General features: G+C 48.6%; 1 protein-coding gene and 2 long non-coding RNA genes across 3 annotated transcripts; 2 read left to right on the top strand and 1 right to left on the bottom strand.

The window, feature by feature from the left end:
* Positions 1 to 1785: 1785 nt before the first annotated feature.
* LOC115251726 (uncharacterized) lies at positions 1786 to 9909 on the bottom strand. Its single transcript, XR_003890256.1, has 3 exons — positions 9682 to 9909; positions 9507 to 9601; positions 1786 to 2051 (listed from the first exon to the last, which is right to left on the bottom strand). It is a non-coding gene; the product is annotated as an uncharacterized lncRNA (long non-coding RNA).
* On the top strand, positions 5251 to 6172 carry LOC115251727 (uncharacterized). The gene is made up of 3 exons (XR_003890257.1): positions 5251 to 5489; positions 5633 to 5748; positions 5830 to 6172. It is a non-coding gene; the product is annotated as an uncharacterized lncRNA (long non-coding RNA).
* A 180-nt stretch (positions 9910 to 10089) lies between the features above and the next one.
* LOC101079452 (cyclin-dependent kinase 5 activator 1) lies at positions 10090 to 12031 on the top strand. The gene is made up of 2 exons (XM_003969187.2): positions 10090 to 10407; positions 10772 to 12031. The coding sequence occupies exon 2, from the start codon at positions 10864 to 10866 to the stop codon at positions 11845 to 11847; it is 984 nt and encodes a 327-aa protein (XP_003969236.1). The 5' UTR covers positions 10090 to 10407; positions 10772 to 10863; the 3' UTR covers positions 11848 to 12031.
* The last annotated feature ends 4585 nt before the right edge of the window (positions 12032 to 16616 follow it).

The raw sequence follows: 16616 nt of genomic DNA, 5'->3' as shown, positions 1-16616 counted from the left end.
AGTTTGCTGAAACACATTTAAATGTCTGTGTTCAAAAGCTTCATCGCAGAATTAAAGCAAACGTGGTCATCAATGGTCACAACTTTGCACCTTTTCTGTTTTACTCCAGAACTCAGAGAGAAAAATAATCTAGAAGCAGCTAAAGAGATTTTCTGTAAATATGGAACAAACATTTCTGAATTCCTTTCAAGCTCTATTTTAATGTGAAATAACTTCCATTTCTTGGACGTCTGTGGTGGTTCCGCGGTTGTGATGATTGAGGTGACATGTTCAGGTCTTTCTGAGCGCTCAGATCTCAAATGTTTGTCTGTTGACCCGCTGCTGTCCCAGGACCAGAGAAACCCCACCTGGAAGCACTTCTGAGGGGTCAGAGGTCAAAGCTATTGAACCTGAGTGACAACATGGAGACCCAAACACAAAACAGAGTGTAATGAGAGCAACGCTTGGGTTCACCACAGGAAATGACCCTTCCTCTGTCAAGAAAAGTGTCGAGCACACAACTTGAAAAAGAAAATGAAGCTTGAAACAAGTTCTAAGTTAAAAAAAAAAAAAAAAAAGACAAATTGTAGCACAGGAGAAAGCGAACAGGAGAATGTCCTGACGTCAAAAGCAGATCTGTCGGAAGTATTTTGGTGGAGGTGCAGGTAGATCTTCACCTTTAAATTCCAGGGTCTAATTGTTGGTGTTGTTTGTCCTGGATCCAGACCAACATTGCTCAAGAACAATTACACCAACATCTCTGTGTGTGCAGCTTTGACCTCAGTGTTCTACACAATAATGGGAAAGATTCAGAAAGATTTACAACCTTCGAAAGGTTAAGGGGAAAAGATGACGGCTCCAGGAAGGTCTCGGTGGAGGAGGTTCTGGCTGTGTTGTCAGGGTGTGAAGGCTCCAAGCTAACCTCAGCTTTAGGTTCCCTGACGATCTGATGAGGTTTCAAAACAATATGGCTGCTGAGGGAATGCAGAGAGGCCTGTTCTGCAGAGAACAGCTGTGACCTGACGTTCAGCACGTTACCCAGGCTGAACTGGAGCTGGGTTGGGTTCGGGCCGAGCCCGATCAGGCTCGGGTCGGGCTTCGTGCTCTGCCTGCTGTGATCTGAGCATTCGTCCAACGTGTGAAATCGGTTCAAAATTCCAAACACTTGTAGTGACCAGGAGCAAAAACAAGGGCCGGTTTCCTGTTGGGTCCTCAACCTTTTTGACAGATGAGACCCCCCAACACACTCTCGAGTTTCAGAAGATGGAACGTCTGGAGGGAAGATGAAACGTTTTCAGCGTCCTCACGTGATGTTTTCATCCCCAGAGGAGCCACTTACTTCCTGGTTCTGCTCCTTAAACCAACCCTGAGCTGCCTGTTGTCCCCGTTGTTCCCAACATTCCACACTCAACTACAATGACAACCTGGATGAATCAGTGTGAGATCATGTGATACCAGAATCAGCAGTGCATCCTGGGACTTTTCCTCTATTTAAACCTAGTTAGAGTTGAGCTCTAAACACGAGCGGCTCCTGTTTTTATTATCAGTAATTTATCGTTGCAGCAACAGCTCAGGATGAGAAGCTGCTGCTGACAGTTTCACAGGAACCTTTGCTGTAAATAAGCAGGGGGGAGCCAGGGGGCCGTGGGGGGGCTTTTATTGCAACTGTGGATTGTTCTCATAGTCAAAACAACACACGTGCAGTCTCCCACAGGCTGGCATTGTAATAACAAACAATCTGGATTTTCTGCCACCAAGTTTATACAATCGGACTGGTCTAACGAGTGCAGGACCGCAGGTTCTGCCTGCAGACGGCAACAACAGGAACCAGAGGGGGGCTCCTGTAGCCCTGCAGATAAGAGCCGCCCTGCAGGACCAGAGCGGAGGCATCATGCTCACAGGTGGTTCTGGGACGCATCTGAACGCCGGCGTTCCTCAGAGCATCACCGGGGTAACTCATTCCCTCACACCCCATCAGGCAGCGCTGATGATTTCATTGTGTCGCTAATTGACGGCGGCTCTGATGGAATGGAAACACCTTCAACAGTTGGAAATTCTTTCCACTCCACACCCTACGACAACAAACAGCTGCAGGTCAGTTAATCCCACCACAAATATGAACAGGAAGATTTTACTCATCTGCTGGCATCCCATACACACACACACACACACTTAAACATTCTGTAACAATAATCTTTTAAATATGACACTTTAAGAATCTCCACAGGTTCAGCATCCATGGAACATCTGAGATTATGGTGATGACGTGGGTCCAGACGTGGGTCCAGATGTGGGTCCAGACGTGGGTCCAGACGTGGGTCCAGACGTGCTGAATGAAATGAGCAGCCATGTTTTATTTGTGTGTCTCTGCTTGCTGATGTTCCTGGACAGGTGCAGCAGATCTCTGGGAGCTTCTCCTGCTGTCCCGACTCTGCCCGGCACCACAGAACTACTGTAGGGAACTTTTGTCTCAGTGAGGAGAACTTCCTGCCTGAGATGCTTGTTCTGGTCCACCGAGAACACACACACACGTTCCTGCTCATCAGGGGCTGGCAGACAGGTGTGGTGTTGAGGTTGTTGGATCACTTTGGTCAAAGCAGGAGGCAAAACTGTGGTTGTGAGCACGATTCCAGGGTGGAAGGACGGATGAGCCCTCACACGCTGGTGCTAATCTGCAGCATCTCTGCAAACATCTGCACTTTCAATAAATCACCACTGGAACATCTGATAAGTGAAATCCGTTCCACCTGGACCTGCTCAGGCTGCTCTATTAATAACATCGCGTGCCGATGGTCTGCCTCCGGCCGCCCACGCCCCCGAGCCCATCATGACATCACAGGGATCAGCATACGGTGACATGAAGCAGCGTCGCTCACGTGTCATGAATCAGAACATAATGAGTGAAGGCTGCAGAGCTCAGCCAGGAGACATTCAAGAGGTTGGCGGCAAGAAATGGAACCAGTTCAGGCTTAAGCGTCTCTTTTTGGGACTGTAACACTGGACGGTTGTGTCCAACAGGCGGCTGTGGACCGTCTTCTGTCTCACGTCAAGCTAAAGTTCTGTGATCCCGGTCCAAAACGGCACATTTTCCAGAAGCAGCGCCGCAAAGGCTGCGACTGACCAACATCAAGAAGGATCCAGGATCTTCAGACCTGTTTAACACACCCAGACAGTGAATCAGAGACGCTGCGTCATGGCAACGTCACAGCGACATATTTTCACCACAATGACAAACGTGATTCATGCCGCTGCTCCGTCAGGATCTATTATAGTTGACAGTGGTGGCTTAAACCTTTGATTGTCATCATAGTAACAAATCTCAGGCTATTGTGTCACCAGTCACCCCAAGAAAGGGACACATTGGCCGTCCTCCAGTGTGTATTTGTGTGTGTGTATTCCTGTAAATGCTACATACTGAGGACCACAACCCTCATTCTACGAACAAAGTGTGGACATTTTTGGGAAGTGAGGACATTTTGTCTGGTCTTCACAACTTTCAAGGCCATTTTTGTGGGTTCAGTCCTGGTTTGAGGTTAGAACTGGGTCAGGGGGTCAGGGGTCAGTGTTGGATTAGGGTTAAGGGCTGGGTAAGTCCTCACAACGATAGAAGCACAAGGATGTGTGTCCTATGATGGACCAGTCCAGCATGTGACTGTCCCACTACTATACAGATTGACAGTATAAATCCAGATGTGATTTCTGAATTCATTCCTTGATCCTGTCACCCATGGTTTGATTGATGAAGGTTAAGAACCTGCAGACAGAAGCCTGAAGAGGTCTCAGCATTAACAAATGTTGGAACCATTGTTTTTACATTCCACCAGCAGCTGAGGTCAGAGGTCAGAGGTCACAGATGCGGATGCGCAGGTCTGCTGTCATCCCTCAAACCATCGGAACCTCAACCAGGCCAGCCTTCCAGGGCCTGTTGCCGCATCGATACATTGTTGGTGCGTGTTTTGGAACAGTTGCGTAGGGGCGTCCCTGATAACATTCTCAAGCTGAACTACAAGAGGTGGAGCATCCGGTACCTGATACGCGGGAAAAAACCGCAGCGTGAAACAATACGGGATGAGTCACGAGGAGCTATGGACCAACCGTCTCCGTCAGGCGACGCTCGGTCCATCCCAGACAGCCCGCAGACACACCGCAACAGCTTCCGAGCATCCACGGGTCCGCCAGCAACCGTCCTGTCACATGATGTCATGGACGCCTCGCTGCTAATCCTCATCCATCAGGCCGCTCTGAGGGCGGCCGGCGGAGCCAAAGCAGACGGCGCAACAGTCGACGAGCGGTTACGCAACAACAAAAACAAACGAAAATGCTCAAAAAGAAACCACTCAAAGTCAGGTGACTGTGGGCGACGTCTGTGGAGGTCACACGTCTGTGGGAGGAGGCCTGCAGCCCGCCGGGTTTCCTCTGTATTCGAGACACAGCATGGACGCAGCGGCACAGGAAGCTGCAGTGAATGGATCCCTGAGGGTCGGTGCAGCCCCAGGAGAACCTCCTTTCTTTCATTCTCTCCCTGATAAAGTCCAGTTTGGGCCAGCTCGGCTTTACTGGAAGCTGACAAACGAAGACTGGTTTGGCAGCGAGAGCGCGGCCATCATCATGTTTTCTGCTTTTCCATCTCCGTTGAGCTAAAAAGCTTCCAGGAAATCAGAAAATCACTTATCATGTAGACCCCAAAGTGATGTTTATCAGGAAAACATCTTGTAACGTGTGATTTTGCAGCCCAACATTAATGCTAATGAACGCAGCCTGATCTCCCATCAGGTAGCTCCTCTCCACACCTCCCTCATCCATCCAGCCAGTTCTGTGTTTTCCAGTGGTCATGGCAACAAAAAAAAGACTGACTGAGCCGCACGAGCAGGAAGTGTTGTGAGGACAACAGGATGTGCCCTGGCTCCGTCGTCAGGGGTCGAAGAATTCAAGGAAGTTATTGTACTTTGTGGAATGGGCTCAGGAATGTAACATGTCTGCCTTTTTTGTCTGGCTTTTATCACATATTGGAGGCAAACTGCTGGCACACGCTGGTTTGTGGTCGCTGGCCTCCACCTTCTCCTCTGAACCCCCCCCACCAGCGCCACTCAGCTCCTGAATGCAGTTGTTTGGGCTGTCGTGTGGATCATCTGTCACCTGACGTGGAGCTTTGTCACCTCCTCCACGCTAATGTTCATCATCCTGCTCATGTTAATACACAACGTAACTTTGCTGTCCGTCTCATTCGAGAACCCTCGTGTTAAAGAGCGAACGAGGAGACATCAACCTCGGTCTAAAGTTCCATCCCTGACACCTGAGTTCCCTCAGAAAGTTCCTTCTTCAGCTCACTGGGGCTTCCTCCCATATCCCAGCATGAGCAGTACTGGAGGTTCTTCCATCTGGCCCAGTCAGAGTCTGCAGGAGCAGCTGAGACCTGGAGCCCCAGGAACATGTTCAAGCTCCTCCTGATGGCCTGAGAGTTATTCCACGTCCATCACGGCTGTTCCCGCAGGTGTGAGCGATCAGATCAGGTACGTGTACATGCTTCACGGCCCAGCGGTCCAGCCTGGGGTCTTATTACCATATTTGATAAATGAAATATTTGAGGGTCTCTGAGCTGCTGATTCCGACCCTCCTCTCTGCTCTGTGGCCTCTGCTCACACTTTTCCTGCAGACAGATTGTGTTTCCGACACTCTTTGATCCCACCGTGTGTGTTCCTGCCGTGTTCTGCAAGTTTCCACTGTGACAGCTCGTCTCCCTGACGCGTGGATGGAGCTGTCGTTCTGCAGGTCAGAGGTCAGCAGGGTCATGGGTTAACACCACTGGCTGCTCTCCAATAACAAACATGCTTCCCTAACATCCCAAAACAGGGACTGGGAGGCTCCAAGCCGGGTGTCTTGGATCCCCTCACGCGTTGTCTGATCCGTGGCTGCTGGGTGATTACGGTGTAATGGCCGTATTATGTCCTCCTCCAGGGGAGCCATCTCGTCTCCGTCTTCCTCTATGGACTCTTTTCTGTGCATGAAAGCATAAAAAAACAAGCAGCAGAGGGAAGGACGCCGGCCTGATGGGGGATGAGGGCTGGTGAGCTGACAGATCCGCTGTTTCCTCGGCGCTGACAGCAGCGTTCAGCCTGTGGGCTCAAGGCGTCTGCGCCGAGCACCTTCCACCGCCATCATGTGTTCTAATGGAGAGGTTAACAGGTTTGACCTCGCAACCCCCCCCCCCCCCCCAATGCATGATGGTCAAAGCTGCAGGGTGGCCAAGATTAAAGATGAGGCATGGAAGGAGGGTGCTGACCCCATGTGGGGATTATTTTTTTACCTGGAATTTTAAAACATTTGAATTAATGATTTTCTCATGTCTTTATGTGTGTGTGTGTGTGTGTGTGTGTGTGTGTGTGTGTGTGTGTGTGTGTGTGTGTGTGTGTGATGCAGGAATGCAGATGATGTCTAAATTTGCTTTAATTCACCAGATTTTATACCAGTTTGATACCAGATTTGTATCAAACTGCTGATAATAACTAACCCACACTTTGTCTTCACCCACCATTGGTTTTAAAAGTGTGAAAAGTTTTGAGCTACAACCGTTTTGATCACTGATGGGAAATCTAACAGAGCAGAGAAGCGGTGAAACAGATGAAAGGATTTAATCCGTGGCATTTATGTTTGTTTTGAAACTGTTTCCAAGCCCACAGCTGAAATTAAAAGCATTTTGGCCCGAAGTCATTTAACATCAATTACAGTAGAAACACGCAGTGTACTCATGTGCCTGCTGCCCCCTGCTGGTCACCCCTGTCAACACACCACATTCACGCCAGGATCAACGTTGTGGGACTGTAAAGCCATGACTTTTCATTAATCACCTACTTAAATACGTTATAAACATGGATACATCGTATCCTACGTTGTTGTGATGGCTGATTTAAGTTGTTCCGTGTTGTTGTCACAGCCAGAGGAGCAAATATCGTCTCAGTTCTGACTAATTTGGTTGCACAACATTAATCTTGTCTTGTCAAAACAGGTCAAATCTAAAACTGTTAAATCAACAACAGCTTATTCCAATTCGGTGCCGCAGGAACCGTCAAAATAGAGCCGCACACGCACGGCAGCATCTGCCCTCAGTGGAATGCAGCAGTCATTAATGCTTGTGAGCTTCGTGCTGGGACATGTTCCAGTGGTGCCATTCACACTCTCACTTCTATAGATTTTATTTCTCTTGCAGTCGTTTTAGAAAGCTGCCACTGGAAATGAAGTGTTGCACAAGATAATCTGTTGCATCTTCGCACGTCAGCAGAAACACGTGATTTTACAGGTGAGCCTGAAGAAGGTGAGCCTGAAAAATGGACCCAAGTCCTGTTCTTAAGGTAGCTTTGTCATGATATTCTTTCAGTCAGAGTGACACTGACCTCATGTGTCCACAAGGTGGCAGCAATACAAGCTAGAACAAACGTATTCTATTTAGAACCGTTTCTGTCAAAACGTGTGTACGATGCGTGTGTGTGTGAGAGAGAGAGGGTCGGGTGGGGGTGGGAGAGAAATCATCGTTTCCGTCTGATCTGACATGCAGGTGAACACTGATCCAGTTTAATGGTCCAACATTTGACCCAACAACAGCAGCAGGGGCTCATTTAAAGCGATTCTGATATTAATAAAAGCATCAAGAGGACTTGTAGTAATCCAGCGAAAGAGAGGGGGGGGGTGTGTGCGTGCGTGCGTGTGTGTGTGTGTGTGTGTGTGTGTGACCTCAGAGTGGTTAGCTGCTCCAAACAAGTCTTTTGGGTAGATATTAGAGTCTGACTGAGACAGACAGACAGACAGACAGACAGACAGACAGACAGACAGAGAGGCAGACAGACAGACAGACAGACAGACAGACAGACAGACAGACAGACAGACAGACAGAGAGGCAGGCAGACAGACAGACAGACAGACAGACAGACAGACAGACAGACAGACAGACAGACAGACAGACAGACAGGCAGGCAGGCAGACAGACAGTTCTATCTGGTGACACATCTGTCTGTCAGCATCCTGGTTCTGTACATACCCTCTTTTTTCATGCCCCCCCCCCCCCCCCCTCCAATCTGGATCATGCTGTTTTTTTGCCAGTTAACAAGACATCCATAATAACCCATCTCAGACATATTCACACTCTCCCACAACAACCAGTGTGTTTCTGCTCTTTGGGCTATTAAACCAGTCCCACTAGTTAATCATCACTGTGTGTTTGACACAGTTCATGTTAGTTACATAAGAAATAACAGTAGAATTGATACCAGTGCACAAAAACCCAGACGATTCCATTAACTTGAGTGCTTTTCTCCCGGTTTTGGTGGTTGTCCAGTTTAGAAGTCCATGTTATAAAATCAAATCAGACTTTAAATTGATTTCTTATTGTGGACGTGAACTCAATAAGACCCAGTAGTTGATGGATGGATCCACTGTGCGTTTGGATCTGGGTCAAAGAGCCAAGATCTGCATCATCGCCACCAGTTGAGATTCGTGCCAGGCACCAACCACCAACCACCAGAAGGTCTTCCCAACCTGTTGGATGGCTTTGATGTGTCTTTGATCCCTCATCCAGGGAAGCTCAGATCTGATCCTGCAGCAACAGCAGGTCACAGAAAAAGGGAAACTTCCAAGAGAACCCAGAATTTAGGTTTGAGATGTTACCAAACTATTCGAACGCTGTCATCTGAGTTGCCATAGTAACAGAGGCAGAGGTAGAACATAGACTTTTGATTAGTGTCAACATACTTCATGATTGATTTCTGATTGATTTATCCTGGTATACAACAGAAAGCTTGTGTTTCATGTCATTCTCAGTAGAGCATCACAGTCTCTTTTTCTTCTTCTCTCCATTAATGTGGTGGGGGTGTAAAACTCTGGCAGGTCATGGGAGCATGCTGGAGGCTGATGTAAGACAAACTGTCATCAGGACAGATGTCACATCATGCCACTGGGGACATGTTGACATGTTGGGGACATGTTGATGGTGCCCATATATAAGGGTCCACAAACAGCAGATGACTTGTCCCCAGAACACCAGCAGAAACTCTCCTGCCTCTGCTGCCTGTGTGAAGAGAAACTCGTCCAGAGCTCCTCCACATCTGGCCACATCTGTCCAAGTTTGCCTCAGCACTTTTATGCCTCACCACTTCTTCTGAATCACTGTCTCTCCTGTTTCATGCTTCTGTTTTTGATGTTTCGATGCTCCCACAGAGACGTTCCTGTGTCCAGATGTTTTCAGTGAGAGACGGATATTTCCCGGGTGCTTCTGTCTCTTGTTGGAGATTCAGTATCCACTGGTGGGAGGGTTCAGTGTGATGCCAAATGTCCTGTGATGACCAGGACATCTTTCAACTGGAATTGCATTAGTGTAAACTGAGAAACGCTTCCGCACAGCGCTTCTCCCCAAATGTCATTATGTGTCAGTAATGTGCAGCAGCAGAGGTGTGACGCAGTCAAGCGTTGCCTAATCCACTTAACATCACACGGAACATATCAGCAAACATTCACAAACAGGACACACAGACGCTCTTTACCAAAAATAGAAGGAAAACTGTCCTCCAGCCTCGGTCACCTCATCGGCTTCAAGAAATCCTCCCAGATGTTTGCTGCTCCGTTTGGGTGCAGCGTCCTTGACAGGACGGCAAGAGTAATTAGTAACACAGCAATTTAAACATCCAGCGAACAAACAGGAAGGAACTTTAAACTCACCAATGACCAAAGTTAACCAGCAGCTAAGTCCATGTAACCAGGAGTAACTGCTAAATATAGTTATGAACACATTGTTATCATCGTCTGCCTAAAATGTTAATATTGGGATCAGAATGACGGCAACACAATATATAACTATAGAAATGTCAAAGAACAAGAATAGACACGAACTTCAGTGTGGTCACATCCTACAAAAGTGTAAATTTTTTTCGAACTCAATTCATTAAACCAAACAATGTCCCCTGTGTCTCTCTGCGTGCGTTGGCGAGCGCTTGTATCTTTGTGTGTGCGCGCGCGCGTGTGGGCGGGATCGCGGGGCGGGGCTATGAGGCGCGCTGCGCGCTGATTGGCTGCTCGGACTTGAAGGTGCCGCAGATCCAAACGTCGCTCAGTTCGAGCTTCGTCAGACTTCAGCAGACTTCAGGTCCGTGAGGACACAGATGCAGGACAGTCATCTGTGAACTGGTAGATGGAAACCAGTGGCCGGACTGGGATACTGTAAACATGGAGACCGCAGGAAGGACAGTCACGCACATCATGCCGCACATCTGTCCGGACTGGATGTGAGGTGAAACGGAGGATGACACCTTCACTCCAAAGGGTTTACTGGTCGAAACTGCTCTGACTGGTGTCCCTGGTCCCGCAGATACATGCAGACACCGCAGCCCACGCATAGCTTCACTCACCGCGACAATAAACTGGTTCCCGGATCTCTTCTGCGCGCAGGTGAGGAGAGCTGCGGGGAGGAAACGGAGCTCATGGAGCTTTAACTGCTGCTGCTGTCTTAGGAAGGAAATATTAAGTTATAAAAAGACTTTTAATAGATTTAAATTCGTGCATTGTGTCAGATTCAACGGAGGTCCAATGAAATAGATCTCATCAGAACTCCCTCTGGATCAGTTATTAAAGGTCGGAGGAATCTGTTCTTAAAGATGCAGCTTGCGTGTAAATGTGCAGCTTGTCCATCCTTTTTGTGACTGCAGCTTGTTTTATCTGTTCAGCAGAACCTTTAGTTTCTGATGCTGTTCAGCAGCGCAGCAGCAGCTCGTGAGATTAACGATATGTCCTCTGGTGTGTTTTCATGCCGCAGGTCTCTGCTGCCTTGCTCAGAGTTCACGCCAGTCAGGGTTTCAGATTTAAGAGCCCAGCTGTGGTCCAGCCAGCAGAAGTCTCTCACTGACCATGGGCGCCGTACTGTCACTCTCGCCAGGCCCTCGGAAATCAGGCTTCTATGACGGCCGCTCGGGCTCCCTCGGTCATTACCCGAGCTTCAGCAGCCGCTCACTCAACAGCCAGAAAGACCAAGCTCTCAAGAGGGGCCACTCCATCTTCCTCCCTGCACTGGCGTGGAAGCGCCTGGTAGCCTCTACGAAGAAAAAGGGGAACTCCAAGAAAAATGTTCCCGTCACCCTAGCAGATCCCCTCAATAACAACAGCATCAACAACTACCAGAAGGACTCTGTGCTGCACCTGAACCGAGAGAACGTGAAGAAGTCCATGTCATGTGCCAACTTGTCCAGCTACGAGGGTTCAGCAGGACTGGGTCTGGGGTTCGGCTATGGGCTGGGGCTGAGCCAAGGGTACGGATGCAGCTACAACAAACCTCAGCAGCTTTCCTCTGTGAAGAAAGTCCCTCAGGGGACGGTGACCTCCTCCCCAAAGCGCGTGATTGTTCAAGCCTCCACCAGCGAGCTCCTCCGCTGTCTGGGGGAGTTCCTCTGCTGCCGCTGTTACCGGTTGAAGCACCTGTCGCCAGCCGACCCGGTGCTGTGGCTGCGAGCCGTGGACCGCTCGCTGCTGCTGCAGGGCTGGCAGGACCAGGCCTTTGTCACACCAGCCAACGTGGTGTTTGTTTACATGCTGTGTCGAGACGTTGTGGACGGCGACCTGGTGGCCTCGGAGCACGAGCTCCAGGCCATCCTGCTCACCTGCCTCTACCTGTCCTACTCCTACATGGGCAATGAGATCTCGTACCCGCTCAAGCCCTTCCTGGTAGAGGCCGGTAAAGATGCCTTCTGGGACCGCTGCCTCGCCATCATAGATGCCACCAGCTCCAAGATGCTGCGCATCAACGCTGACCCGCATTTCTTCACCCAAGTATTCGCTGAGCTCAAGAATGAAGGCAGCCTCGTCCTGCAGGACTACAGTCGCGTGCTGGATCGATGAGAGTTTGAGAAAAAACACCCAACTCTGGTGACAGGATGCCTTTTTGTGAACACACATACACACGCAAACACATACACACATACAAACAGACCTATATTATCTCATCGTTCCTTCTCTGCATTCATGGCTGTTTATCTTCTCGGAGATCCACCTGAGGGGCCCAGTTGGTCCACCTGTTCCACTCCCCCCCCCCCTTGTTCTGACAGCTGTCCTTCTGGTCCCTAGGACCCATTCTTGACCTCTTCATGTCAGGTTGCCTTCAGCACACACACAGTAAAATGCCACTTAATTACATCCAACATGATATCTAGAGCAGCAGATTGGCTTTACAGGAGATTAAATTCATGGACAGTGTGATCCGTCTACAGTTGCACGTTCCATGTTCCTAATTCAAGGAGACATGTTGACATCCACAGTTGCTGAAGTGACTCAGAATGATGGAACAGCTGAGTGTTCCTGCTGTGGACTCGGAAGAGCTGGCAGAAGAGCCGGGGTGATGTAGGGGTTTAAGGGTCATCTTAGACAGACAGTTGCTATTTTCTCTGCTCCCCAGCAGCACCCAGAAGCCCAGTCCTCCTCTGTGTTTTCTCACCTCAGGAGAGTTTCAGATGGACACTGAGACATTTTGTGTGATGCACGATGGCATGTTTGGACAGCAGCCACGGCCATCAGCTGTTTGCTCCATCCTTTTGTTCCCTGTGCCTTGTTGACAGGCCGCCTCCAGCCACAGCATTAATGAGATTAGCAGATTACTGCAGCCCCTCCCCTCCCTACAACCTCTGCCCCCTGCTTGTCCAGTCGGCGGCCCTGCAGAGCTTCTGTTGCTAATCCAGGCCTGGCTGGACGAGGCAGGACACACAACAACACACGCATGTCGAAATACCTGGTAGTGTGCAGGCTTTATTTAGTTCTCAGCGCATGAATAAAGAACTGTGGAGCCACTTAAGATCCCTCACTAATCTTGGCATAGACTGAAGTCATTGAGGTGGTTTGATGCTGCATCCTTTGAATTTGTCCCACTTTCTCACAGGATGCCTGCATGCATCAGAAAGCAGCCCCTCCAGGTTCCCTCCTAGTTCCTCCTCATTGAATCTGTGATTGTTGTTGCCAAATGCTTGATTTTGGATGAACCTGGTAAAACATGATGATTGGGTGCACGTGTTTACCTGATAGCTGCTAACTCTGGTGCTTTGTCAAGCTGCATAGCATCTGATTGGGTCTGCAGCTCTTTGTTGTGGGATCAAATGAGTGATCCAGCTTCATTAATCAACAGCAACGTTACAGGATCGGATGCTACAGCAACAGCTACCAACATCTGAGACATAATATGACAGCTTTAAACCTGGTCTGCTAGAGCTGTAATCCAGCCAGAGTCTTCTCAGCCTCTCAAACTGAGGGAGGAAGAGGAGGATGAAAACATGAAGGAAGGAGGATCCTGAGTAGAAACCATCAGGGAACTGTGGTTCTGTCTAGCTGTCTGTGGCTTCACAAGGACACGTTTGTCTTGGATGTTTGACAAAACCCCTCCGTCTTCTGTGTCTCCACACACACACACACACACTCAGCAGTTGTTCTTTGTCGGCTTCATTACATTTGACACCCGACACCCAGCAGCTATTGTCAGCAGCAGGAAGGGCACACTGGGAGTGCTGGTGGGGATGGTGGAGTCTAGCTCAGAACGAAGGACAACATCTCCTCCAGCATGTCCACGGAACAATCTTTGGACTGAGGAGGAACTCGTCCTCCATTAACTCTCAGATCAACTTCCAAAGCCAATCTTGTTCCTGAACGACACTAATTCTCTTCATCCAATCAAAGTTCCCCTCCTGAGCAGCGATCAGATACACTCTCCACAAAACCTTGGACTTCCCTCACAGACTCGGAGTTTAACCTTAAACTGGGACTCTGACTCCACAGACCGGCTTGACTTTTGGACAATTAAGTGTTTGTGAACATTGTGATAAAAGACTTTGGTGTCTTTTTATATTCTTTCCTCTTGCCACCAACAAGCATTTGGCCCTGGTGGATGAACACAGATGTGCTGTGGGATGGCAGGAAGATAAATGTGGTTTGTGTAGCTGTTGATCCAGCTGTTGTTGACAGATCCAGATTCATTCTCAGCTCTGTGAGTTGTGTCCTATGGTCCTGCTGCTGCTGCTGCAGGTTGTAAATGTACCTGCAGAACAAACACAACAGTGTAGAAATGTCTTGTTGTGTGGTAGCATGCATGTCAGCTAGTTTAGGAGTTTTTAACCTCTGACCTTTTTACATGTGATGTTTTAAACTTGATTTGTCTGTAAGATTTCTTTTGATCCTTTATAAGAGTCTTGGTGTCTCTGCAGGCGTGTTTTCATGGTGATCTGTTTAGAAGCACAGTAATCAACTGCTTTTTCTGAACCTGACCTAGCAACGCATGTGATGTCATGTGACATCATCTGAAGACCTTTGGAGTTTATTGGACAGTTTCACTGTTTTATGTCTTCTGTGGTTCCATCATATTCCAGCAGAAGACAGATCGCGACTGAACGTCTCTTGATGGCTTTTCTCACAGCGCTGCAGCTGGCAGTGACACAAAGGCCGCCATTGTACGCGTGGCGTTTGTCACCGGCTGCTCTGGCTCCGCCCCTCTGCACTGATGCTGGTTTGTCTTCTGTGATTTAACAAACCTTTTCAATCCTGCTCCATGTGGACTTCAAATAACCTTGTATAAACACTGGACAGATGCCACTACAGACACACGCCCGTTACCATAGTTACCAGTGTCCGTGGTCATGGTCGCCAACATGAAGTTCATCACCTCCAGTGACTTTTGTAAAGCCACTAGAATGTTTGTGTGTAGCTAAAAATACCGTTGAAGGAAAAACTTGAAGAAAAACAAAATGTGACTGTTTTTCATGTTTAATGTCCTTTTCCATGAAAATGATGTTTGTTCTTTGTTATTTAATAAAGTGTTGAGCTGAAATCCTGCTCTTTCTCTGCCTTCTTTCCACACACGTGCAGCTTTTCACACATGTGTGAGCGTGAGCCTCACATGCTCCGCTAAAAGAGCTTTTGTTCCCTCGGCACACATGATATCGTCTATAAGCTATAAGACAGCCACTATATTCACATGGGCCATAAAAAGCTTAATACACAGCTAGACAATAGCCCAGGGGGCAGATGGCCTTTTGGCTTGGGGGTCAGGATGGGGGTCTGGGGTCCTTCTCTCTAGCCTCCATTTCAGCACACGTGGAAATACTGTGATTCTCCATTTTCCAATTTCTAACAAAACCTTTCATGCACACTTTACCATTTTGAGTGTCATTGGGAGGAAGACTGGAGCTCAGATATAGGTTTTCTTTAAGGTCACTCGTAAACCTGATGAACCATCTTTATAGAGGAAAGATGTAGATGAAGTGTGGAGGATTCACAAAAGTCCTAGCGCTCCATGTGGACACATAATCTACACAGGGTCTTTCCAGACACTGTGTGGGATCTTGGAGAGGAGCCAGACTGTCTTCTGGTTCTCTGATCCATTAAATAAGAACAGCAGGGTCCAGGAGAGCATCAAAAGTCCGACACAGGACAGTGGATACAGCCCTAAAGGTATTTAGGTGCATATTCAAGGGTGCGTTGGTTCGGCTGCCCCAGCCTGACGGACTCTTGTGTCTCTTCTAGTCTTTGTGTGTTGGTTAATTCACATCATCAGGTCCACATCAGCTGTGCCGGCGGTGCCAAGGGATTCATGAGTTTACAGGTCTGGAAAAGTCACAAAAAACTAGCTGGATTAAATAAAAGCGGTCGCGGAGAGGTGAGGGAGAGGTCACGGAGAGGACATTTGGTCCACATCAGAGCAGACTGATCTACTGCACATTTGGAGACGGCTGTCCTGGTAGCTGAGTGTGACCCCGCTGTGGTTTCTCAAACATCTCCTGATTAGTAGGCGTCCAGGCTGATGGCCTGTTGGTTCAGAGTGAGCCAAAGGAAAAACCAATCTCCCCCCTCATGTTACTCTAATCTCCAGCATGTGACCTGATGACGGAGGATGCTGGAAAACCTGCACCGCTCACCAAACCAGTGGCCGCTCAGCTCTGAGAGGATTTAGAGGGGAAACACAGCAGCTCCCGGACACATATTATATTCCCATTGGTAAATCCTCTCCAATTCATTACCAAATCCTCCGTGCACAGCTGATAATCTCCACAGAGGGACCAACCAGGTGCCAGCACTTTTGTAATGGAATTGCCCTGTGCTTAAGTGATTGCACCAACTACTGCCAGTGCTGATCAACGTGATTAGAAACATTCATTTTGCTGCATCACATAAGAAGGAACTCAGAAATGTTGGAAATGATTCCTCCACATTCTGACTGTTTTTTAGGTCTCCAACAGGCTGCTGACACAGAGCGGAGAGGTGGCTGATGCTAATGCTAACGCTAACCCAAGGTCTGGAAATGCGATGAGGAGACAGCTGACGGAAGGTTTAAACCATCCAGGGAGTTTTGGGGGTGAATGTTCCATCAGTCCAGTGAAGGATGATCCTCAATGAGTCACTTCATTCCAGTCTTAATCATTACAGGATTACTAATGTCCCACCAACGTTCTCGCAGGTTGTGATGGTCACATAGCTGCTGGAACTCGGAGAGCTCAGGAGCCCAGTTTATGGTCCAGCAAGACAGTGACTGGAGGCCAGTTTCTACATCTGCTCACCGTCCAGCAGCTTTCAGTCAAAGTCTGAGCTTCAACACAGGTTCTGTTAGAGCCGTAGACAAAAGATTTAAGAGTCACCCT

The sequence above is a fragment of the Takifugu rubripes genome, chromosome 12 (assembly GCF_901000725.2).
Source record: "Takifugu rubripes chromosome 12, fTakRub1.2, whole genome shotgun sequence".
Taxonomy (NCBI): domain Eukaryota; kingdom Metazoa; phylum Chordata; class Actinopteri; order Tetraodontiformes; family Tetraodontidae; genus Takifugu; species Takifugu rubripes.
Note: the sequence above shows the minus strand (reverse complement) of the source record. Positions and strands in the feature narration are given on the sequence as shown.

Coding starts and splice junctions, on each gene's coding strand:
- LOC101079452 (XM_003969187.2), top strand. CDS start 10,864: ATGGGCGCCGTACTGTCACTCTCGCCAGGCCCTCGGAAATCAGGCTTC.